Source organism: Alligator mississippiensis, chromosome 6 (assembly GCF_030867095.1).
Source record: "Alligator mississippiensis isolate rAllMis1 chromosome 6, rAllMis1, whole genome shotgun sequence".
NCBI classification, from domain to species: Eukaryota; Metazoa; Chordata; order Crocodylia; family Alligatoridae; genus Alligator; species Alligator mississippiensis.
Genome location: NC_081829.1, coordinates 67,595,098 through 67,618,960, shown reverse-complemented (window position 1 = coordinate 67,618,960; position 23,863 = coordinate 67,595,098). Strand labels below are relative to the sequence as shown.

At 40.6% G+C, this 23,863-nt stretch overlaps 1 protein-coding gene across 4 annotated transcripts in view; it reads right to left on the bottom strand.

The window, feature by feature from the left end:
* KIF20B (kinesin family member 20B) overlaps positions 1–23,863 on the bottom strand; it is a 73,740-nt gene that overhangs the window by 32,211 nt on the left and 17,666 nt on the right. For all 4 annotated transcript variants that reach the window (XM_059729959.1, XM_059729958.1, XM_059729956.1 and 1 more), the window contains exons 13-21: positions 20,874–21,197; positions 20,039–20,178; positions 16,484–16,634; positions 14,367–14,589; positions 10,251–10,312; positions 9,908–10,027; positions 8,104–8,269; positions 4,558–5,776; positions 1,150–1,288 (exon numbers count right to left, since the gene is read on the bottom strand). In XM_059729959.1, coding sequence (XP_059585942.1) covers positions 1,150–1,288; positions 4,558–5,776; positions 8,104–8,269; positions 9,908–10,027; positions 10,251–10,312; positions 14,367–14,589; positions 16,484–16,634; positions 20,039–20,178; positions 20,874–21,197 — 2,544 coding nt within the window. The remainder of the gene's footprint in view (positions 1–1,149; positions 1,289–4,557; positions 5,777–8,103; positions 8,270–9,907; positions 10,028–10,250; positions 10,313–14,366; positions 14,590–16,483; positions 16,635–20,038; positions 20,179–20,873; positions 21,198–23,863) is intronic.

The window sequence follows — 23,863 nt, the reverse complement described above, 5'->3', positions numbered from 1 at the left end:
TTAAGTCCCCACCGCCCCGGGAGCCCATCAAAAGTGGAGAGCCTGCACTTTCTTTTTTTTTTTTTTGTGGAGCTCGCCCAAAATCCTGGTTTCCGCAAAAATTGTGAAATCACAATTTTGGTAGGTCCCTACCCATGACAGTATCTGCATATTGAAACATGAATGAGTAAGTGTCATATCTCATTAGCTTATAGTTTTACCAATGCTCTCTTTCAGGTTCACTTTTAGTCCAGTATTAATACGAATTTATCTGAAAATTTATACTAGTCAGGTGTTTGAGAACTACCACATTTACTTGAATCAACACAATTTAGAATTTAAGATAATCCAACAATTAGATTCTATACATGGAAAAAATAATAAATTTTACATAATTTTCCATGTATAGAATCTAATTATTGAAAGGTCATTTTAAATTCATCACCCCTAACACTGGTAGGGGTCAGGAGACAAAGGGATACCACAGTAAAGCAGAGGTGGGGGGAGGGGGGCGGGTCAAGTGGCTTGAACCCTGCACCTTGCTCTCCCACAAGTTGCCCCTGCTGCCTGTCCCATCCCCTTGCCTGCCTGCTCCCCCAGTGCCTATGTACCCCAACACCTGCCCCTCTATCATTCGCTACACCGTGCCTGTGCCCCCTATTCCCTAACCACCCCATGGTGCCTGCTTTCCCTGGCACTTGCCCCCTTCCCACCTAGCCTTCCCTGCTGCCTGCCTCCCCCCAACTCCCAAAGCTTGCCACCCACCACCTCTTCCCCAACCCAACCCCTCAGGCTTGGGGCACAAAGCAGCTCCATCCCTGGCTCCAGAGTCAGGACTGTAGCTACTGTATGGCTAGGTGGAGGCCTCAGACCACAGCAAGGCCAGAGTCAGAAGGCTGCTGGTGGTGCAGATAGCAATGGCAGCTGTGGTTCTAACTCCAGCCCAAATCCCAGGTTGTTGCTAGAGTTGGAACAACAGCAACTGCCTGATTCCCTCCCCTCCACTTTGTACTGCAACTGAAGATGAGGTGCTTTTTTCCTTACGTTAAAATGGAGGGGAGAGCAACTCTCATTTTGGATTTGAGTAAATACTGTAAAGTTTGATAAGCGAGGATTGATTTAGTTTAGATTTAATCTGTACAAAGAATGTGTCCTGTTATTGTTCCAAACCTCTTTTTGTACTTGCTGAATTTGTTTCTTGGCATCTGCTAACTTCTCTTTCAGGTCTGCATATTCCTCATCTTTCCTTTGGAGATCTATGTTTAGATGCTGTATGACAGAAGAACTCTCAGAGAGGTCTTTACTCAACCTTGGGATTAAGAAAAGAGATTTAAATACTGAAAAAATGAAAATATTACTGTACAAGAGATACATTTGTTAGAACAGATTACTGGAATATGGGTCACTGGGGTTAGTTTCCCCCAAGGCATTAACTTGCTGTAGTTGCTGTAGGACAATGAGCAAGTCAACTGCTGTACCAGTTTCCCTAATCCGCCAAATGGATTTCAGACTGTCGAATGAGACCTTGCATAAAAATGAAACAGTCCATTTCACTTTTGGGATTCTTAATGCACTCAAGTAACACTGCATTTCAGTATGCAAGTAATACAAGGTACTAGAAAATCATTACAAACAAACATACAAACAAAACAAACAAACTCCATTAAGGACACATTCTTGTTTTATAATTTTTCTTTAGAACTAAAAAAAGCCCTGAACTTTGGACCAAACCTCCTTTAATCTTCCTTAAATTCAAATGCAAACAAAACAAACAGAATTTCTAACCTAAGATTTAATCAAGGAAAAAGCCTTTCAACATCTTACAAAAATGGGAGCTGACCATGACATTTTATAAAATAGTACTTTAAAATCCATGAGCCCTTTGTGCCTTGTAAGGGCACAGTTGTGTTTCTGGACGGGCTCCATCTTCCTACCCCATTATTTAAGTTATCACCCTATCATTGTAGCGAAATGGTCACCAATAATGGCTGTTACCATATGAACTGCTCTTAACATTCCAGCATACAAAAACTAGAACACTTGGTTCCAAAATAATGCCATTTTCCAGTTGTTCTAATAAACGGTGAGAAAATTGCCTTTTTCTGCAAGCTTTTGGGATCAAAGTCCCTTCGTCAGGCTCTGGAGAAAGTATAGATGGTACCAGATGGTAAAAAGTCCCCATAGGTAGAAAATAAACTTAATTTTTGCAGAGGGAGCTGAAGATGGAAGGCTGTCCCTCTGGGTCCATGAGAGTGTCTTTGTAAGCTGTGTTGAGTAGCTCTTTGATGTCTTGATCAGATAGAATTTTTTTTTTTTACCTCCCTGCCTGCCATCTGACACCTGCAGGGAAGGAATTCTACCTGATCAGCACATCAAAGAGCTACTCAACACAGCTCGCAAAGACACTCTCATGGACCCAGAGGGACAGCCTTCCATCTTCAGCTCCCTCTGTGCAAAAATGAAGTTTATTTTCTACCTATGGGGACTTTTTACCATCTGGTACCACATACATTTTTCCCAGAACCTGATGAAGGGACTTTGATCCCAGAAGCTTGCAGAAAAGGACAATTTTCTTGCCATTTTCCAGTTGGTCTAATAAAAGGTATCATTTTGGAACCAAGAGTTCTAGCTTTTTGTATGTCTTTTTGTCTCAGATCAACACGGCTACCAAGTACACCTCTTAACATTCTGGCATTTCAAATGTCACCTTAAACAACTGCAATATATGAAGCTGAATTATCTATTCCACTACTTTTTAGAATTCCTGGTTTCTAATTCTCTTATGAATTCATATTTCCTGCCATGTAGCAATTCTACAAGCAAGAATTTATTTGCATCTATGTTTACAGTATGAAGCCACGCAATTAAAAAAAAAATTGAACAAAAAAATGGCACCCCTCAGAAAATGCCAGCTCTTAGCTTCTGCTCAGATCTTGGCTACAGAAAAATAATAAAGCAATTCTTTTCTTGCAGTGAAATCAGAACAACCACAACATGTAAGAATATTTTTGATAGCATAGATTCCTTTTAAAAACCTCTACATTTACCTTGTCAATTGTATAGGTGTTTGCACACTCAACAGTGTTAATATTTCACAGAATCCTGGATCATAGAATCATTGAAAACAAGGGTTGAAAGGGACCTCAGGAAGTCTAGTCCAACCCCCTCAAAGTAGGACCATCCCCAACTAGATCATCCCAGCTAAGACTTCATCTAGCCAGGTCTTAAAAATCTCCAAGGACGGACAGTCCACAATCTCTCTAGGTAACCTGTTCCAGTGTTGTACTGCCCTCCAACTGAGTTTTTCCTAATATCTAACCTAAACTTCCCTCCCTGCAACTTGAGACCACTGCTCCTTGTTCTCTTATCTACCAGCACCAAGAACAGACTATCTATCTCATCTTTTGAAACATCCTTCAGGTAAGTGACAGATGCTACTAAAACCCTGCTCGTCTTTTCTTCTCCAGACTAAATAAGCTCAGTTACCTCAGCCTCTCCTCAGAAGTCACGTGCCCCAGTCCCCTAACCATTTTCATTGCCCTCAGCTGAAATCTCTCCAATTTGTCCACATCTTTTCTGTAATGGAAGGCCCAAAACTGGACACAAAACTCTAGATGTGGCTTCACTTGTGCTGAATAGAGGGGAATAATCATTTCCTTTGACCTGCTGGCAAATGATCCTACTAATACAGCCCAATATGCCATTAGCCTTCTTGAAAACAAGAACATATTGTTGATTCATATTCAGCTTACTGTCCAATGCAACTGTCAGGTCCTTTTCTGCAGAGCTGCCACTTAGTCAGTATCCAGCCTGTACTGGTGCATGGGATTGTTCTGTCCCAGGTGCAGGACTTTGCACTTGTCTTTATTGAACCTCACGAGACTTCTTTTGGTCCAATCCTCCAATTTGTCAAGGTCTCTCTAAACCCTAGCCCAGCCCTCCAGCATATCTACTACTCCTCTCAGCTTGGTGTCATCTGCAAACTTGCTGAGGGTGCACTCTCTCTCATCTTCCAGATCACTGATGAAAATATTGAACAAAACCAGCCCGAGGACTGACCCCTGGAGTACTCCACTTGATACCAGCTGCCAATTAAACATTGAGCCATAGGTTACTATCCGTTCAGCCCTATGATCCAGCCACTTTTCTGTCCACCTTACAGTCCATTCATTTGTACTTCCTGAGCTTGCTAGAGAGTGTTGTAGACCATACCAAAAGCCTTGCTAAAGTCAAAATATATCTTAACTAGTGCTCTCCCCACATCCACAGAGCCAGTCAGCACATCATAAAAAGCAATCGGGTTGGCCAGGCAGGACTTGTCCTCGGTGGATTCCTTAAAGACCTGCTCCATGATTTTTCCAGGGACTGGCCTCCCAGGGGATCCTTAAAAAGGATCTCGTGGAACCCTGGTTGAGAAACACTAATGCATACAGATGCTTTTAGAAAGAAATTTTAATATCAAAATCCCTTCTTTGGCATTTACAGTTGGTAAGTATGAGTATGTTCTCTGAAACGAAGTCAATGCACATACATCCTAGATCTACTCTCAGGTGCCTATTCAGTATTATCAGTACTTACTGTTCTGCAGCTTCTTTTTTTCTTTCATTTTCTCTCTCTTTTTCTTGAAGTGACTGTTCAGTTGTTTTCAAGTTATCCTTCAACTGCAAGACTTCCTCCTTCAGTTTTGTTTCCTGATCATTTAATTCTTTGATCTTTTTATCTGAATTCTTACATTTCTCTTCAAGATCTCTCACATTACTTTCCATCTTTAAAATAACAGAATCTTTTTTTTTAAGCATATTTTTTAAAGTGGCTGCATTATCATCCTTTGTCCTATAAACTTCTAAGAGGCTTTCAAGCTCTTTTATTTTTGTTTTGTAGTCAGAAATTTGTTTTTCAAGATGCATAATTGTTCTGCAGTGTTCAACTATATGTTTTTCAGAATCAAGGGTATTTTCCTGCAATTGTTCCCGTAATTGATCAACAAGGATGTCTTTTTCCTTTAAAAACAGATTACCTTGATTTGTAATCTCATTCAATTTCAGTTTTAGTTGACTGTTCTCATTCCCTGCATCACTGACTTGCTTTTGTAAATATTCAACCTGCTGAAGCAGTTCTTGGATCTTACAACTCTTTTGGGAAGAAACCTCAATAAGCTTCCTGCACTCTTTCCAAATGCCTTCAATGCTGCTATAGAAAGAGCTTTCTTGCCCTAGATCTGGAGTATTAGAAACATGAAAATCCATGCATAAGGAATGCATTTGAGTTTTCTCAGGTGTATTTTTGGGGGAATATTCCAAAAAGTCCCTTAGATTGACCAGATCAGCATCCACAGTGTGAGATTCTAAATCAAGCTTACATACCTCCTCTATTTTTGACTGCATTGTTTTAATTTGTGATGCGCTCTCTCTGATATTTTGGCTAGTGGTTTCTATCTCTATAGTCAGTTGCTTAATTTTTTTTTCTTGTTCTTTATTTATACCTTTTTGTACTTCTAATTCAAAAACTATTTTCTCATAATTAGCCTGAGATTGTTGGAGTTCTTCACTCAAGCCAAAAACCCTTTCTTCTTTTCTAGATAGCTGGAGGTGCAAGCCTGCCATTTGTTCACTGATGCCTTCCTTCTCTGTTTTTTCATTTTTAAATTCTTCTTTAAGTGCAGTTAACTGGCATTCCAGGTTCTCATATCTTTCCTTTAATGCTAGCATTTCTGCATCTTTTTCAGAAATGTTTTGTTTCAGTTCTTTAAGCATAGTTTGTTCTAGTGCATCATCTTTACACTTATTTTGAATGCATCCTAAAAAAATAAAAACAAAAGTAATCAATGTATAGTTCCAGCAAAATAAATTGGTAGTAATAAACCATGGTGTATACGAAATGGCAATTTTTACCTCTTTGGAAGGCTTTGAGAGGTTTAGAACTCTTACATCTTGTAATGCTTTTAAAGCAATGATGCTCAACTTCTAATCTGTAGGCCAGATTCAGCCCACAGAGCCATGTTATTTAGCCCCTGGGGTTCTCCAGAAGTCTGGAAACAGAAGCAGTAATGGAGATGTAGCAATTAATACTGCCATTGCTTCCCCACCACCAAATTGTTAAGCCCCATGGCCAGCTGATATGGCTCCATGGGCTGGACAGGGCCAGTGCATACAGTAGGGGTGGCAGGCCTAGTCTAGCGTTTACAGGGCAATGAGTGTTATATTTTTTAGAAACACTGGGAGACGTGTTTCACACAAAGTAATTTTGGGTAAAATATACGTTTTACATGGAAGGTCCTGTGGTTTGTTGACGATATAATCAGCATTCGAAGGGGCTGTAAGTTTGCAAGAGTACACATTCAAACAAAAAATTTTAGCATCACAGGGTTTATAAAAGTACATGTATGTGGAAGGTGTTTGCATGTGATACTGATGATTATGCAACTTGTCATTTATATAGAGGCATCACCTACTTGCTAACCCAGAATTTGTTAAGAAGCCTTCTACTTTTTAAAAATGATTTACAGAGAAATAGATCTCGGCATAGATTTCAAACTCTGTGAGCAAAGAGGAAACTATCTTGGTATATCTTAGATAAGCACCAGGATAGGCAAGTGACAGCTTTGTGACAGAAGTGTCACAGATAGCATTAAAAGCCAGACCTCAATCATATAGGATTAGAATCAGGTGCAAGAAATACCATTTCCTCTTCCATTTTTTTTTTTTTTTGGATTAAAAGAAACAGCATTTATTTCAAGGACTCAAGAAATGAGACTTTGACAATGCCATGGATTTTCTATATTAACAATATATAAAAAAAAAATATCCTAAAGAAAGAGGCAAATGAATGGCTAAGAGATACAGAGCAAGAGCAAAACCTGGTCTGATGCCCATATTACTAATGCATTGTAGTTTTATGGTAAGTGAACATCAGAAAGCAATTGCAAATGTTTTAGCTATTTTACAATTGACAGCCGAGATCAGCCAGGGAGTCATTTTGTGTATTAATGATAAAAAATGTGTGACATGCAGCTCAGATGGCTTGACTAAGCAGAAACTCAGACTTCTGACAGTTTTGGAAAACAGGCTTATGGAACCTTGAGTCTTAGGACCAAAAAAAGAGGATAAGGCCCAACTATCAGCTCAAGTCACAAAGGTTTCCCCACACCCCCCTCCCACATGGAAGCTTTTTTGAAAATGTCACATCCTCTTACCCAGGGGTAAGCTACAACTTTGTCTTATTCATTTCTCTCCACTGTTCCTGATCACTGTTGTATTTTTAAGCAGACATTTTTAAAATCTCCTTTCAGGCATGAATGGGTATGAGGTGTTATAAACCATTTGCTGTATCACAGGAGGTATTAGTTCAATATTCCCCTCTCCAACCATCTCACTTGAAAACCAAACCCTTTCCTCTCTCTGTCATATAAGCAAGCTAAGCACAGAGTTCAAGCAAGGTGAGCAGACAAGATATCAAAGCTGCAAGCACCTGGCTTAACCAGGATGCTTGTTTACATTGGTTTTTATTAGACATGAAAGTAGAAGAATTTCCATTATCAGGTTCGTTTGGGTTGTTTGTTTGTTTTTTTAACATATTGTCTTGAATAGAGATGTTAATGTACCATGTGTATTCCTCTACACATTTACTATAGTATCTTGTACTAGAAGTTGTACAGCACATACCGTCTAACAAAACATTATGAACTAAACAAATGTTTTTCAGCCTTTTTTTTTTCTTTTAAAGCATACACAGGAAAATGCTAGATGATTAACAGCAACAAGCATGGCAGAAAGTAAAGTAAAGTAGAGTAGTTATGCCTATATACCCAAAATGCAATCAAACAGGAAAAAAGGGAACTACTTCAGAATGATTAGCAGACAAAGTAGCAGATGGAAAAAGTAGAATATCTAAAATTATTTTATTTCAGAATTTGGTGGTAAGCAGATGAGACATTCCATCTATAAGCCAAACAATGAAGAAACAGTTAATGAAAAACAGTTTACAGTTTCCATTTAGTATTTGACACAATAGACTTTCTCTTCCTCAGCCGATAAAACCTGCGAGCTACAACTTTCTGCTTTTGTTCTGGTTTAGAAGTCACATTTTTTTGGAGGGCTCCCTGCTGACTGGTGGTAGAAACAGTACCTCTCTTTGTAGGTGGCTCTTCCTCCTGAGTAAGCTTATTTTCAGAACGGCGTTTTCTTCCTACTTCCAATACATTCTCCACAAGTTCACTTAACTGGACGTCTTGTATTCTCTTGTTGATGTTCTCTTTTGCAATTTCTTTTTTAATAGTTGTTACATCGCTGTCCTATGTTGAAGTAGAACTAGTTATTGTTTTATGAACCAAGCAAACATGTTACAAGCAAGTTATTCTAAAAAAAGGAAGCGTTTTGACAAGTACTATGAGAATAAAAATATGGCAATACATACTCTTATTTCTTGTTTACAACAAAACCAACAAACCTGCTAGAAGATTGTGTATGTAAGTTGTAAATTGTTCTGGATTTCTCCAGTAAGTATACATCATCTGATATTTATTACCACAATAGTACTTTGTAGAACAGGGAACACAGAGTTTAAGGAAGGAAAGAGAAAAGCACTTAGGACACTTAGACATGAAGAAAAAAAAAGACCTCCCCTCCCCACCCCCGCAAAAAAACCCAGTGCTTTAAATGCAGCTCGACACACCCCTACACCAAGTACAGTGCGTGCCCAGAAGAGGCATCGCAATAGTTGAACCCAGCTCACCCAACATCTGTATAGACGGCACACTTCAGCAGGACTTTTTGGTGCTTTTATTTAAATTGCCTAATGAATCAGCTTTAAACAAAAGTGCCAAAAAGCCCCTCTGAAGCACTGGGAGCTGGGTTGAGCTAATGCACTTGCTCTTTCAGTACAGCATTTTATTTTTTCCTTTCCCCTCCCATGTCAGTCAGTGCCTTAATATACAAGTAAGTCTGAACCAGAAATAATCAATGCCACCAAAACAAATGTCTCTGAAATCAAAAAGTTGGTAGTTCCTTCGGGGGGGGGAAAATTCGTCCCTTTTTTTGTTGACTTCACAAAATGAATCCTGAAACCTCAGACCCCTAAAAAGCCAGAGTATAGTCGACACAATATGCATCTGAAATCATCGGGTCCAAAAGGTTAGTTTGGCAACCTTTTGCTACAAACTTTAAATTTGGCTAGAGATAAGTCATCTCCTTCCATAGGATCTACATGGCAAGTTAGTCAAAGGGCAATATAGAGCAGAGCTGTCCACAAAAACAAAAGCCATACACATTACTACCTTCTCAGCCCTCAAGCCAAGGCTCTTTCAATAGCAGCCTATGGACCACATCCAGCCCAGGATTAGTTTACAGCCCCTGGATTCTCAGTCTAGGTGCTGTCCTTTTGCTGCTGCCACCAGTCTTGCAACACCTCATGGTGAGGAGGCTTAGGGGGAAAGCCAGAGATTTTATAGGTGTCACCTCACCATACATGGCACAGAAAGGTGGGGATGTCCCATGCAGCATGGCAGAGCAGCAGTGGGGTGCATGGTGCAGTGCAGCACAAAGGAGGGCATGTGGTACTGTCCAGGAGGAAGACCACAGTAACTGGCGTGCAGCCCCATTTCAAGTTACTGAAACTTTCCATTTATGGTTAGATTCAATCCAGTATTTCAAATGCTTAAAACAGCTTCATTCTAACTTTAGTTTGTCACCTGTGTTCACCTTCAGACTTTTAGCCTGTGCAAAGTTCTGGTTCACCCTGATACCCCAGCCCCACATTTTTTTGTTATTTGTAACTGTTAACACTACAACTTCATACGTGTTGAAAAGATGTAATTTGATTCCTATTAGAGCTGTTATGGGAATTAAAAAAGAAACTAAAATCATCAGAATTACTTTACAAGGGAAAACTTCAAAAAAACCAACCAAACAAACAAACAAACAAACACACTTACATAGTTTTTCATGGTAGCTTCCAAATGGGATATTAAGTCTTGGAGTCTTGCTATAACATCATCTTTTTGCTCCGTGATGTGAATGAGCTCTTGAATTTGTTTATTCTTTGTAGTCATTTTCTTTAAAATGAGAAACGGTTACATTAACAAGGTCTTTGTAACAAAACACATTTCAACAGGAGTAATCTGTTGCATTCAAACTTGCAACAAGAAGCATGCTATATTACTGGAAGATCTAGTCAGGTAAGAACGCAATAGAAGAATACAACATATTTTATATGATTATAGTTGTATTAAAAGGCAGGTGTTAATTTTAGTGCATTTACTTTTAAGAAAAAATTACCTCAGTGGTTTCATTAAGTTGTTGAGTATATTCACTCAGTTTGGCCACTTGGATGTTAAGTTCTGCAATGAAACAAAGGAATATCTTGTAACTTCTTTAATGCACAATAGTTTACTTAAAATTGGTCTGGATAAAAGTCCTCCTATAGTAATGTTTTATGAATTTGCTCAGATTAAAATTTAAAAACCTTGCTGTCTTTTCTAGTATATTTTTTAGTCATTTAAAGTGTATCTCAATTTCCTAAAAGCAGCTGACCTCTAAATTTAAACTAAACAATTTGGAAAAAATGACATTTCATACAAAAGACCGAAAAGATATTCAAGCTTGTAGTTGTGAAAGTAGAACACAGAAAGAGAATCCCCTATGCATCTTTATAAGCCTATGGAAGACAACATGTCCTGAGATCCTGATTCAGGTGCCTTTATTTGTTTTTCCAGCCTTTGGCATTTTACAGAAGTGTCTACACCACACTAATCCAAATGTACTGAAAATGCCCAGAAGGGATGCTGGTACTGGCTTGAGAAGAGTGCATGTCTTAAACTGGACACATTCTGAACTAATTTCAATTTTCCTCTTTTTCATTCAACGAGTAGCACAAGTCCCTTCAGAAGAAGGTTTTGCATCAATGGTTTTAAATATTACAGCAGTGGTGTTCAACCTATGGCCTGCAGACTGGATGCAGCCTGTGCGAGTGACCTATCACCAGCAAGCACATTAGCCTGGTTCTTGCCAGAGCAGCGAGCTCTCCAACCTCACCAGCAGGTCAGCACAGGATCTGGTCAGAACTACTGTTTTCATGCAGCTCCAGAATCCAGGGAGTGAATACTGTTGCTGTTCAAATTCAGCAGTAGGGGAAAAAGAAGAATAGGATCAACATGTATCCACCAAGCTCCACAGCACAGAGAAATCAGTGGCTCTGGCCAGAGCCCATGCTGATATGCCTGCAAGTTGAAAACATGTGGAGCTGCAGAAATGCTTTTGTATGCAGCCCTTGGCTCCATGTCTGATGTTAATGTTTGGTCTGCTTGTAAAAACAGTTGAACACCACTGATGGAACAAATATACCCCCTGGCAAAAAACCCAAACCAGAACAAAACAAATCAAAACAAACACACAAAGAACACACACAGTCTCTTCTGCCACACAATTAAGCTCTGCATCTGAATTAGTCACATAGGCTAAATAATAGGAGAATTTTTATAGAAACTTCTCCAGGTATTCCATCTGTCCCCAGCTCTCACCATGATATGCTTCCATTAAGTTAAATAAAGATAGCCTGCTACTTAGGCTAGATAGTAGTATCAGCCTAAGATCTGCAAAGCTTGTCTATACACTCAGTGCAATTTTCAGCATTTATGGTAGGTAGATGCAAATACAAGTCATCTGAAAATTTGACTGTGTAAGGATTCTCTCCAACAAGTCTTTCTTCAGTCCAAAAAAAAAAAAAAATGAATAGACTGATTTGTTTAAAATTAAAATTTTACATAATGCTTTAGGATTGCATTAAGCTTTACTTCTTCAGCAACTTTCAACTATGGTGCTAAAAAATGAACCTACTGAATTCAAAATTAAAATAAGAACAGATGCAATAATCTTAGCAGTCTGAAAAAAAGATACATTTCATAGTAGTCAAGACAGCATCTTCAGCTATTTTAATATAGTATTTGGATCTTTTCCCCGTTGGGAAGTACCATTTTATTTCTCATGTTCAATCAATATTTTTAGTTCCTCTAATTTTATTTGTTACTATTCAGCACAAATACTTGGCAGTTCAAATGCTTCTAACGCAGAGTAGGAAAAAAAAATTTACTCCAATTCTTCAGTTACTGCTAAATTACTCAATTCTGAAGGTATTCACATAAACTAATTTTCTTATTGAAAAGTTGTATTATTTTTGCCAAAAACTATTGAAAGGCAATCTTTGATTCCTCTGGCCACATGGAGTGGCCAGACAGATGGTACACTGTGGTAGAAAGGCCAGAAGAGGGACTGTAGCAACACTTTGACAAGTTATGGTAATGGGACAGTCTCTTTCACATCAATAGGTGAGCTTTTATTCAAAGAGGCACATTTCTCAGAGTTTTAAGATAAATCTGTTTCTGCTTTTTGACAGAAGAAGAAATATTGTCAGTCTTGCTTAGTAGCAACTGTGAATAATGTCTACACTGGTACTTCTTAATGGGGGTACCCAGAGATCCTTTGAGAGGTGCCACAGGAGGTGTGAGGACATCAGAAGATAAGGTCAGCCTCAGGCCCCAGGTATGAGGAGATAAACAAATAAGGGCAGACATAGGTTCTCCCTATCTAGCTGCTCCACTACCCCGGTTGCCCAGCCCCTCTGGAGGAGAAGTAAGCATTATAATAAAATAAATTAGTTTTTGAAGTGAGGTGCCACTCAAATTCACAGAAGTTATGGAGGGGTACCTTGAATAAAACAAGGGGTGCCTTAAGTCTAAAGAAGGTTGAGAACCACTGGTCTACACCTTAACAAATATTGTTTTCATTATGCCAAGCTACTTAAATCACTCGTTACCTAATGTTGGACTTTCTATGTGTAGAATTGCATTGATTTTTGGCTATCAGCTGTTTCCAAAGACAAGTCAGCTACTTCCATATTACTAGTTTGAATGAGAAACTAGATAGAGAGACATAACAGTACCATATGATAAAGTAGTCAGTGTTATCATATGCCATGTATACCTACCAGAATCTTTTAGAGTCTAGCAAGCTAATTGCCTCAACAATAGGTTTCATAGTTTCCTAGTGCTTAGGATCAGAAGGGACGTAAACAGATCATCAGGTCTGACCCCCTGCCCCGGGCAGGAACAAGTGCAGGGTCATGAACACCCCAGCCAAATATCTGTCCAGCCTCCTCTTGAAGACCCCCAAGGTAGGAGAAAGCACCACCTCCCTTGGGAGTCCATTCCAGAGCCTGGCAGCCCTAACCGTAAAGTAATGTCTCCCGATGTCCAGCCTGAATGTATAGCTCCACACACCTGTTGCACTCACTGAAATCTGATTCTGTATACTACCCAGCCATCCACTTAAAAAACAAAAAAAACAAAAAAACAAAAAAACAACAAAAACACTCCACTCATTCTTTTCTTGTTTATAAAGTTTGTTTGTTTTTTAAAGGAGAGTCAGGCAAGTACAATAATTGCATCCTTTTTGTAGCTTTTTGAATGTTTTATTCAGACTAAAATCAGATCCCATAAACAAGTGTTTTTTTTAATGTTGCACCCATATAATTACTTCAGCTACATAAAGTAAAAAAAATGCAAAAGCCTAAAAAGGATAATTTAAAAAAATCCACCAGGTTTTCCAGAATACATGTATAAGGGTAATATTTCACAATATGGATAAAGAGATTATACTGCAGATCTCCAGTATAATCACAGACTAATAGCAGTTATCTTGTGAGACCACTGCTAGAGGAAAGCTGCATTAGTTTATTGCATTCTTCAGAGGTAGGTAGAAGCACAGTGGCACAGTAGTTAGAGATATCTTACTATGGCTATAGAGGTGAAAGCTGAAGCCTCAGCCCAGACCTCATACCAAAGTCTACCCCTACTGAACCCAGCTGTAACGAGGCTAGATCTATTAGTTGGGACTGGTGAGCTGCATCAGCAAGACACTATTTTATACACATTCTCTTCCTGTTTACCATTTGACTACAGAAATTAGAGTGCCTTACTCAAACTAGTTCTATGGGCTGCTAGGCTCAGGGGGACCTTGAACCTTAACAAATATTTAAAATCATGTGCGATTTCAAACTTACAAAAGGAGGGGAAACAAACAACCAACTTAATGAAGTTTAAAAAAAAGTTTTAAGTTGCATCATTTGATTTGAAAAAAAAAAAAAATGCAGACTTTTACAAATTACTGAAGTAAATGCATTATTTAATGAGTTTGTTTTCTTAAAATTATATGGTTGTGTTGGGTTAAGCTTCAAAACGACACAATAACCAAACTACAAATTGCACAATATTCATGAATGACAGCTAATCACCATCACAAATCAACTATCAAATTCAAAGTAGTTGATTAGATATGCAAGTCACCTAGGAATGAATTCCCAACTGCTTTCCATCTTGATTCTGAATCATCCCTACTCACCTTTAGTTCTTTGTGTTAGCTCTTCTTTGGTTTTAGTTAGCTCAGTAGTAACTTCTTTAAATTGTTTTTCAAGCCATGCAATGGCTTCCTGTGGGTCTTGTAAGGATACAATGTAGCTGTGGACTTCTTCTGCATGCTTCTTAATATCAGTAACATCATTTTCCAAGGAATCAATAATGCCCTCAAGATAAATACAACTTTTCGGAACTACATTGCCCTCCTCCTAGAAAGTGAAAAACATTTAGTCTTTGGTTAGAAAATGGCTCCTACTGGGCAAAACAGCCATACTCTTTATGGAAAACCAAGAACTCTTTTGTGAATGCCCACATGAAAAAAAAAGGGACAAAGGGCAAGAGCTATGAAATTTTAGACCAGAATGATCTTGCCTATTTGGGCCCTACGACTTTATTGTCAAATTGTGTCTCAAATATCCATGTTTAAAAAAACAAACAAACAAAAAAAAAAACAACTAAATACATGTTTAAATCTCCCCACCTTATAGCATCTAATATGCCATGATCTATGATTCCAATCAAAAATAGAAAGACAGCAGAATTTTTCCCATAATATTGTTTTTTTTGTTTGGAAGTAGAAGGGGCACTGTCTAAGAAGTATGTGTACCTCAAAATTTATTACTATATACTTCAGATATAAGAATCATCCAATATTTGGAATATTTCTGTAGAAAAAAAAAACAAAACTAGAAAGTATGAATAATACTTTTTTTTTTTTTTAATTTAAGCACAAAGAGGAAGTAGAGCCGTAAACAGGACATTGACAAAGCTGAAATATCCTGGTTCAGGGTCCAGATTCACATTTGGGTCCCCATTCCTAGAAAATGGCCACAAGTCTTGTTTGAAGAAGTACTGAAATACAACTAACACTGAATATGTAGGGCCTAGAAATGCAGTCACCTGGAATAGGCACATCATTGAAACTATACATTTGAATGTATATTAGCTTTACTATAAAAAGGTATGAATTCATTCACTCCCTTTTGTCGTACCCGTAATGGGTTGAGTGGTATAACTTATTTTGAGATAGACACGCAAACCTTTGAAGCAAGCTTTTGTTTATTTAAGAGAAAAGGAATAAACAGTATACTCACAAAATCCAATACAGCATGTTCACGCCTTGTTACTTCTTATGCACAATTTCTAAAGACACCCTTAAAGATGATGCCTGGAGCAGATCAGCTAAGCCATCGGTCATGCACTACCCACAAAGCTTCTAGATCATCTATTCCCCCAGCAGTACGCTTCTATGAGAACCCGAAGATCTGCACACCTTGCTCAAATTTATTCGCATCCAGCAGAATTTAGGACCAAATTTGGATTAACCTTTACTGCAATTGGCTAAGCTCTAAAAATTTTGTATGGTTAGTGTGGCTTGTGTCTCACTTTATTTTGTACCGCATGGCTTGTGTCTCACTATTTTGTACAGCATTGTGGTAAGATACCCTTTTCAACTTTGTATCTTAGTCTATATTGTATTCCATTGAGGTTAGGCTTCATTTAAGTTTGCAGATTGCCACTTAGTGACAAGATGCCTTGGTGTCTTTACCCAAGTTTGCAGATTGCAGCTTACTGACAAAAGACCTTGGTGCCGCTGAGCTGCTCTTCGTGGTTTGCCAGTACAGGTATTTCAAGCCTTTGACAATGTTGCGAAACCATGTTTCCCTGTTTCGGCGGCTCAGTAGCAACCGTGCAGTCAGAACATTTGGGTTTTTCTTTTGTCATTTTTGCGTCTTGTTTCTATACTGTCAGCAAAAACGAAGATATGGGTATCACAGCTTTCTGTATGCCACAGAAGTTTCATTCCGTTTTCCTTAGATGTGCAGGTACACACTTTCATTCCTTGAAAAAAGTCTCCCAGACAGACTACCAAAAGTTCAATACTAAAGCTACATGTACTGCCCTCTAACTTAAGAACAATTATGATCTCTCAATTTGGAACACAGATGCTTGAAGCCATCACTAAACCAAAGGAATCTAGAGACAGTTAAGATACCTGAAAAAGGGAGGTCCTAAACACTTTAAGCAGTAGATTTAACATAGATAGTAAATCTGTCAAAAGATGATGACTCAAAAAGAGTGAGAGAGAAGAGAAAGAAATACCAGAGTTGCAGCTTGCTCATTATAACGAGCATCCTTTATTTTTTCTTCTTCATCAGGTAGTTTGATGCATTCATTTACAAGATCCTTGTAGATTTCTAAGCGTTTTTCAGAAGTTTCCTCTAGTAACTCTCGTTCACGATTAAGGGCCACCCTGAATTAAAGAAAAATTAAGTGATCTTAGAAAGAAAGTAATTTCCACCCTATTAAGTCACTGACGTTTTGACTTAACAGGCAAGAAGGAATACCCATTTGTTTCAGGTTTCTTTAACTTAGAGTTAAAAAAAACCAAAATACCACAAAAAATCCCCCCCCCAATCCACCTTAACCCCCGCCCCCCATGCAACAAACACTACACAATTATTGTCTCGTTTAGAAAGACTTGTTCATAGCTGTTTAATTACAAGTCTTTAAGCACTTCATAGCTTGGTTGTAAATTGGGCATCTCACTGGACATGAGCTATGCAACACACATTGGTACATGTATTTTCCATTCTTAGAAATGATGAGCTTCAAACTTCAAGCACTTACAGTACACTACTGGATTTTTATCTCCTGCATAGAACTTGTTTGCAGTGGGATTATGGATTGCCATTTTTAAAATGCCTGAAGTTTCTCTCAAAACACAAGATTTTATGTCACTATTTCAGGACTTAAGCAACGTTTTTTAGTGCTTATCTGGAAAGTACTGATAATATTAGTTCATGAATTAAATACTCCTTGCAACTGGCTTTCCTTCTGCAATTTTAATAGGACTGTATGAGCTACTGACACCTTTAGGAAGTATAAGAATAGTCTTCCCAATATGATGATTTGCCTTGGGTAGCTTGAAAGTTTAGACTTGTTAGATTTGTTACAAGTGTTCTTTCATTTCAGTGGATTTAGCTGGTCAATAAAGAATTTTAGATTTTTATTTCTTTGTACATTTTTTATTGTACAAGTTGCATGCATTCTATGTTTTTTGACATCACAGTTTGAGTAGTAGATTTGAACCATTTAAAAAAAAAAAAATCTTTGCTTTCTGATGGAAATAGCTGTCTCTGCATTTAACTAGAGCCTTGTTTATATTGTAAAGATGTTATTATTATTATTATTATCATCCTCCTCCTCCAAGTTAAGACTTAGAGCATTTGTCTACACTATAACCCTAGTGGGAGCATCCCAACAAGTGTGCATGTGCAGGGGTGAGTGTTTCCCCTGGGCAAATAGTAACATATTTGTGCCACTGCTATTGGTCATGCTCCTGCACACACGCTCTGGCACACAACCAAGTGACCCAGGTAGGGAAGGGGAAGCTGAGGCCAGAAGCCTTACCTACAGGTCCTGGAGGCCTCCTGAGGCAGCAGTGGCAGCACCAAGCCTGCTGCTCGGAGCATAGCTCGGGCTAGCCAGGCCCCCTTTCTGGCACTGTATGCTGCTGTAGCGTGTACCACACCCTTTTTTCAGCAGTGGCCTTTGGTTGGGGGTTGTTTTTGTTGTTGTTGGTTTTTTTGTTTTTTGTTTGTTGGGGGGGGGGGGGGGGGAGCGGAAATCTCCTGGTGTCAAAAAAACCCCAAAACTCTGCACTGAAGATTAGCAGCGTGGTGAATGGATGCACATGCTCCACGTGCATTCTGCAGCACCACAAACTGCTTTGGAGTGCCACAAGCCACATGTGCACACTTGTCCGGATGTACCCAGTGTGTCCTAGCATAGGACTTTCCTGACCTTGCTCATTCTAAACCTGGAAGTGCAAATCTCTGTCCATTCCAGGGACATCTCACACAGCTGCTCCCAAATGTTTCAAACCTAGCTCAAGATTACTGCTCTGGAGACATCCTCCTCCAGTTATCACAGGTACATTTGCTGCTTTACACTCAAAGTGTTTTACAAGTCATGAAGTACATAAGCATGAACAGGTGTGCAGGGTGTTACTGCTGAGACACACTAGGGAAGTAATGTAGATATACCATCTTATGCTGGCATAATACACCATGCCATTTGTTCTTTCTTGTATTGTGTCCTTTATAGGCTGTCGGGTGTCTTCACAAGAGACAAAAGATAAATATAAATTATTTATGCTGTCGAATAAGAGTACCCATACACAGGGTAAGATTCACTTCCTCATGCTGGAACCAAGCAGAAAGGCATGCTGATGACCCATTGATGCATGTGGTTAGTTGTATTTTCCTCTTTATAAAGGAGGCTGGATTGGATGTGTAGCAGGACACCTTTGGTGTCTGCCACTTTAAGGGCCAGAACAGGCAGCAGAGCAGCCTGCAGGGGACTGCACTCCCAATCAGCAAAGTGAAAGGGCTAGCAGGAAGCTGCCTGATTGGGAAGAGGGCCCAGCTGCTAGAGGCAAGAACAGGCACTGAGCAGTAGAGCCAGCAGTTGCTGCAAGCAGCTGGAGGGAAAACATAGCCTGATTGGAGCTGCTGCTTACAACATCTGGGAGGTACAGGGCAGGAATTATGGGGATGGAAGAGGTTCCTGGTTCTGGGGAAATAACCTAAAACTATACCCTGCTGGGGTTGGATGGTGTGGTGGAGCTGCTCGTGGCAGGGCAGCTTCCAGGAAATGCCACACTTGTGCCTCCCCAGTGAAGGGAGAGTATGGGACACCAGAAAGCCTCAGCCCCTGCTGCCTTGTGGGTGACCCCATGGAGGGGAAAGGCTAGGGGACCATACCCTGAGAAAAGCACAGGCACCCAGACCCACTAAGTCAGGCCTGAGGCAGGACCCAGGCTTATTGTGTGGAGCCTGAAAAAGGGTACAGGTTTGTCGGCAGACACCCACGGCCTAAGTGGGCCCAGGCATGTCTGCAGGCACCTGAGGCCCATGGGGTTTAAGGCCCCATAGCCCCAGTGAAGGGACAGAGTAGTGTCCGGTGGCAGTGTAGAGTAGGGCCTTATGGGGCCTGAAGGACTGCACATGGCCCAGAGTAATGGCAGCAGACAGCAGTGTAGAGTAGGGCCTGAAAGACTGCACATGGGCAGAGTGGAAGCCCTAGTGAAAGGGCATAAATTGGAGGCCCCGGTGAGGAGGCAGGAGGCCCAGGCATGTCAGAAGATGCCTGTGGCAGAGTTTGTACTTTGGATGCCATCTGCGAGGCATGGGGCATGGTATAATTGGAGGTTCAGAGCAGTGTATATTGCCCTAGGCATCAGAGCATAAAAATGGGCAGCCTCCCATATTAGTACATCCTCTTTTATACATCAAGGCATGGCAGATGAGACAGGGCAGACTGCCCTAGACAGGTAAGTAGGCCAACATTGTGGGCAGCCTAGAGACTTCTTCCTGTCACATGCACATGTCAGGATGCACATTTGTGTCTTGTTCATGCAGAGGTTGAATCATAGAGTTTGTTTACAATCAAACAAGCACTGGGCCAATTAAGCTTTTTCTCTTCCTTTTCTTTTAGAGATTTGAATAATTAAGAGCTTTTTCCTCCTATTTTATATAAAAGTGCAAGTATACACATATTGAATATGTGAAGTGAAAATTAGACCGGTTTAGACAGAAAAAGAAATTAACAATTAGAAATAAACCTACTAAAAAAAAAAAAAAATTAACTTACCGGAAGTCATTTCCCTGTTGAGCAAAATATTGAGTGAATTCCTGCGTAACTTCTTCACGGATTTTTAATTCCAAGAGCAATTTGTCTTTTCTCTCAGAAATCAGTTTATTTTTTAAGTCTTCTATTATGGTTAGTAGTCTCTAGAATGGCAATAGGTAGCATTTTATATTTTTTTTTTTTTTTTTTTTTTTTTTTACAAAGGAATATTTTCAAATGTTTCTGTAAGCATCGCTCTAAGAATAGTTATCTTGTTGACTGCCCCCCGCACAATCGGAGATGAAAATCTCTCTCAATTTGACAGAATGGGACACGATCTGTTTGTTTGTTTTTGTTTAAGTCTTTGTAAAGTACTTCACCTGTGCCATGCATTGTTAACATATACAACGTTTGCATATAGAAGTGTGTGTTCAGGGACCCAAAGAATAATCAACTGTGCTGGAGAGATTGGAATGGTTTCTTTTCAAAACAAAAGCTGGACACTGACCCCACTCCCACCCATAAAATGCTTTTACAAGTCTTGCACAGCTCAAAGACCTATGAGCATACTACCAAAACCCTGCTTTGAGAGCACGGAATTAAAGATGCATGGGATTAAAGATGGGAAGGATTTTCTACCTACCCATGCAGACAGCATGATGCCAAGAGACGTGTTTTATTTTACCCATTGCTAAGTATAAATGCATTACACTCCCATTAATGAATCAGGTTTTAAAAGCTGTTTACACAGTCTTTATGGGGGAGGGGAGAGTCCCTTCTCCAATACACTGCAGTAAGAATTCCACCCCAATACAAGAATAGGTTGTGTACCAATTCTGAATAGATTCCTGGTACATACCAGATACTCTTCTTTTCCAATAACGATCTCACTTCCTTCATGGCCTTCCATCTTCTCCTTTGGCATCTCTATTGACTTATCATGCTCTTCCTCTGCCTTTGGCATGTCTTTTACCATTTCTTGTTCTGCCTGCATCTCATTGTCATGCATAATGCAATCATCAACCTCCATCACATCTTCCAGGCTCCTGTCCCAGAGTATAGTGGCTCTTTTTCTTGCTACTTGCATTTTAGTATTGTTATCACTTACAAATGGCACTTCTCTGACAGACTTCTGGCCAAATGACTGCTCTTGGGGAGGATTATAAGTGTCTAGAACTAAAATCTATTAAAGAAAAAAAGTGGTCAGTCATTTCTAAGAGATAACCAGGCATGCTAGTTTTCTGCGATTAAAACCCCCCAAATTCTCCAATTAAAAATCCCAAACTCCATATTTTCCGGTGGCAGCCCAACCCCTCACTGCTGATCAGTGGAGGGGGCAGAGCCACAAAACAGCCTTCTCAAGAGGATCAGTGGCAGAGGGAGGAGGGGACAGCTGCCATCTTGGCTGCTTCTGTGCACCAGTGGCTTCTCCTCCCCCCTAGCTGTGACTGTGGCATGAAAACACAGTGGCCATGAAAACAGCTGGCTCCCACTAACATTTTATTTTCAGTAAGTTGTTGTTTTTTTTTCTCTTTCCCCTGGCAATTCTAGAACAGTCTCTGTAAAAACAAAAATTACATTTTTTTCCACGGCAAACATTTCTAGGATCCCTGGAGGTAACCAAGTAGTTATGGAGGAAGTCCGTAGCACTAAAATATCACTCTACATTCAGCATACACACATTCACTGGGACATGTTGTCCAATGAATTTCGCAGTTCCTCATCGCCATTACCAGATCAGTGAAATTAACTGACATACTACGAAGTTACCTTCAGGATAAAGGAGGTGGTATATTTTAACAGGCCCTGGTCCAATAGATCTAGAGCACAGGAGCTTTGCTAAAAGGTACAAAGCCACCCCTAAGTGAAATTGCTAGTTTCATTGACATTAGGGCTGAAAGGGACCTCAAAGACAATCAAGTCCAGTTCCCTGCCCTGGGGGAAGTTGGCCAGCTAGGGTCAAAGGACCCCAGCAAGATAAGCATCCAAATGTTTCTTGAATTAGTCTACAGTAGGTGCCTGCACCACATCTGGAGGGAGTCTATTCCAGGTCTTGGGGGCTCGGAGAGTAAAGAAATTTTCTTATGTCCAGCCTAAAACGGTCTTCTAGGAGTTTATGACTGTTGGTCCTTGTTTTTCCTTGGGGTGCTCTGGTGAACAGACGCTCTCCCAGATCCTGATGAACACCCCTTATATACTTATAGGCAGCCATCAGGTCCCCCCATGAGCCTGCGCTTTTCCAGACTGAAGAGTCCCATGGCTCTCAGCCTCTTTATAAGGCCTATTCCCTTGCCCTCTGATCATAGAATCATAGAAGTAGGGTTGGAAGGGACCTTGTAGATCTTCAAAGTCCAACCCCCTGCCTGGGCAGGAGGGAAACTGGGCTCAAGTGACTCCAGCCAGGTAGGCATTGAGCCACTTCTTAAAGACCCCCAGGGTAGGAGCCAGCACCACTTCACAGTTAGGGCGGCTAGGATCTGGAACCAACTTCCAAGGAAAGTAGTTCCTACAGATGTCTAATCTGAACCTACTCTCCAACAACTTGTGGCCGTTATTCCTTGTTATCCCAGGGGGCGCTAGGGGAAACAAGGTCTCCCCCAAACCCTTCTGGTCCCCCCTAGTGAGTTTATAGATGGTCACAAACTCCCCCCTCAGCCTTCTCTTGTGAAGGTTAAACAGGTTCAGGTCCCGTAGCCTCTCATTATAGGGTCTACCCTGCTGTCCCCAGATCATGCGGGTGGCCCTCCTCTGAACCCTCTCAATGTTGTCCACATCCCTCTTGAAGTGGGGTGCCCAAAACTGGACACAGTACTCTGGCTGTGGCCTGACCAGTGTCGCGTAGAGGGGGAGGATCACCTCCTTGGCCCTACTTGAGATGCATCTGTGGATGCACGATAGGGTCTGGTTAGCCCTGCCGACCGCGACCTCGCATTGTCGGCCCATGTTCATCTTGGAGTCAATGATGGCTCCAAGATCCCTTTCTGCCTCCATGCTCTCAAGAAGGGAGTTTCCCCATCTTATAAGCGTGCTGCCGGTTACTACTGCCCAAGTGCAGCACCCTGCACTTGTCCATATTGAAACGCATCCTGTTTTTGTTAGCCCACCCTTGCAACCTATCTAGGTCTTTCTGCAGTCTTTCCCTCCCTACTAGCGTGCCCACCTCACCCCAGATTTTGGTATCATCAGCAAATTTGAACAGGTTGCTTTTCACACCGTCGTCCAAATCGCTGATAAAGAAATTGAACAGTGCGGGCCCAAGGATTGAGCCCTAGGGGACTCCGCTGCCCACTTCCCCCCAGGTCGAATATGACCCGTCCACCACCACCCTCCAAGTACGACCCTTCAGCCAATTAGCAATCCATCTGACTGTGTAGGCATCGATGCCACAGTCGCCTAGTTTTTTAATGAGGATGGGGTGGGAGACAGTATCAAAGGCCTTGCTCAAGTCTAGAAAGACTAAATCCACAGCAACACCTGCATCCAATGCTTTTGTAACCTGATCATAAAAGGCAATCAGCTTGGTCTGACATGACCTGCCCCTAAAGAAACCGTGCTGGTTGCCCTTGAGCATCATCCCTGATGCCGGCCCATCACAGGTGTGCTTCTTGATGATCTTCTCAAAGAGTTTCCCCAGGATTGAGGTAAGACTGATGGGCCTATAGTTGCCCAGGTCCTCCCTCCTCCCTTTCTTAAAGATGGGAACCACACTGGCTATCTTTCAATCATCTGGCACCTGGCCCGAGCACGTGTGGCTCTCCTCTGGACTCGCTCAAGCTTCTCAACATCCTTCTTGAATTGTGGAGCCCAGAATTGGATGCAGTACTCCAGCTGCGGCCTCACCAAGGCTGA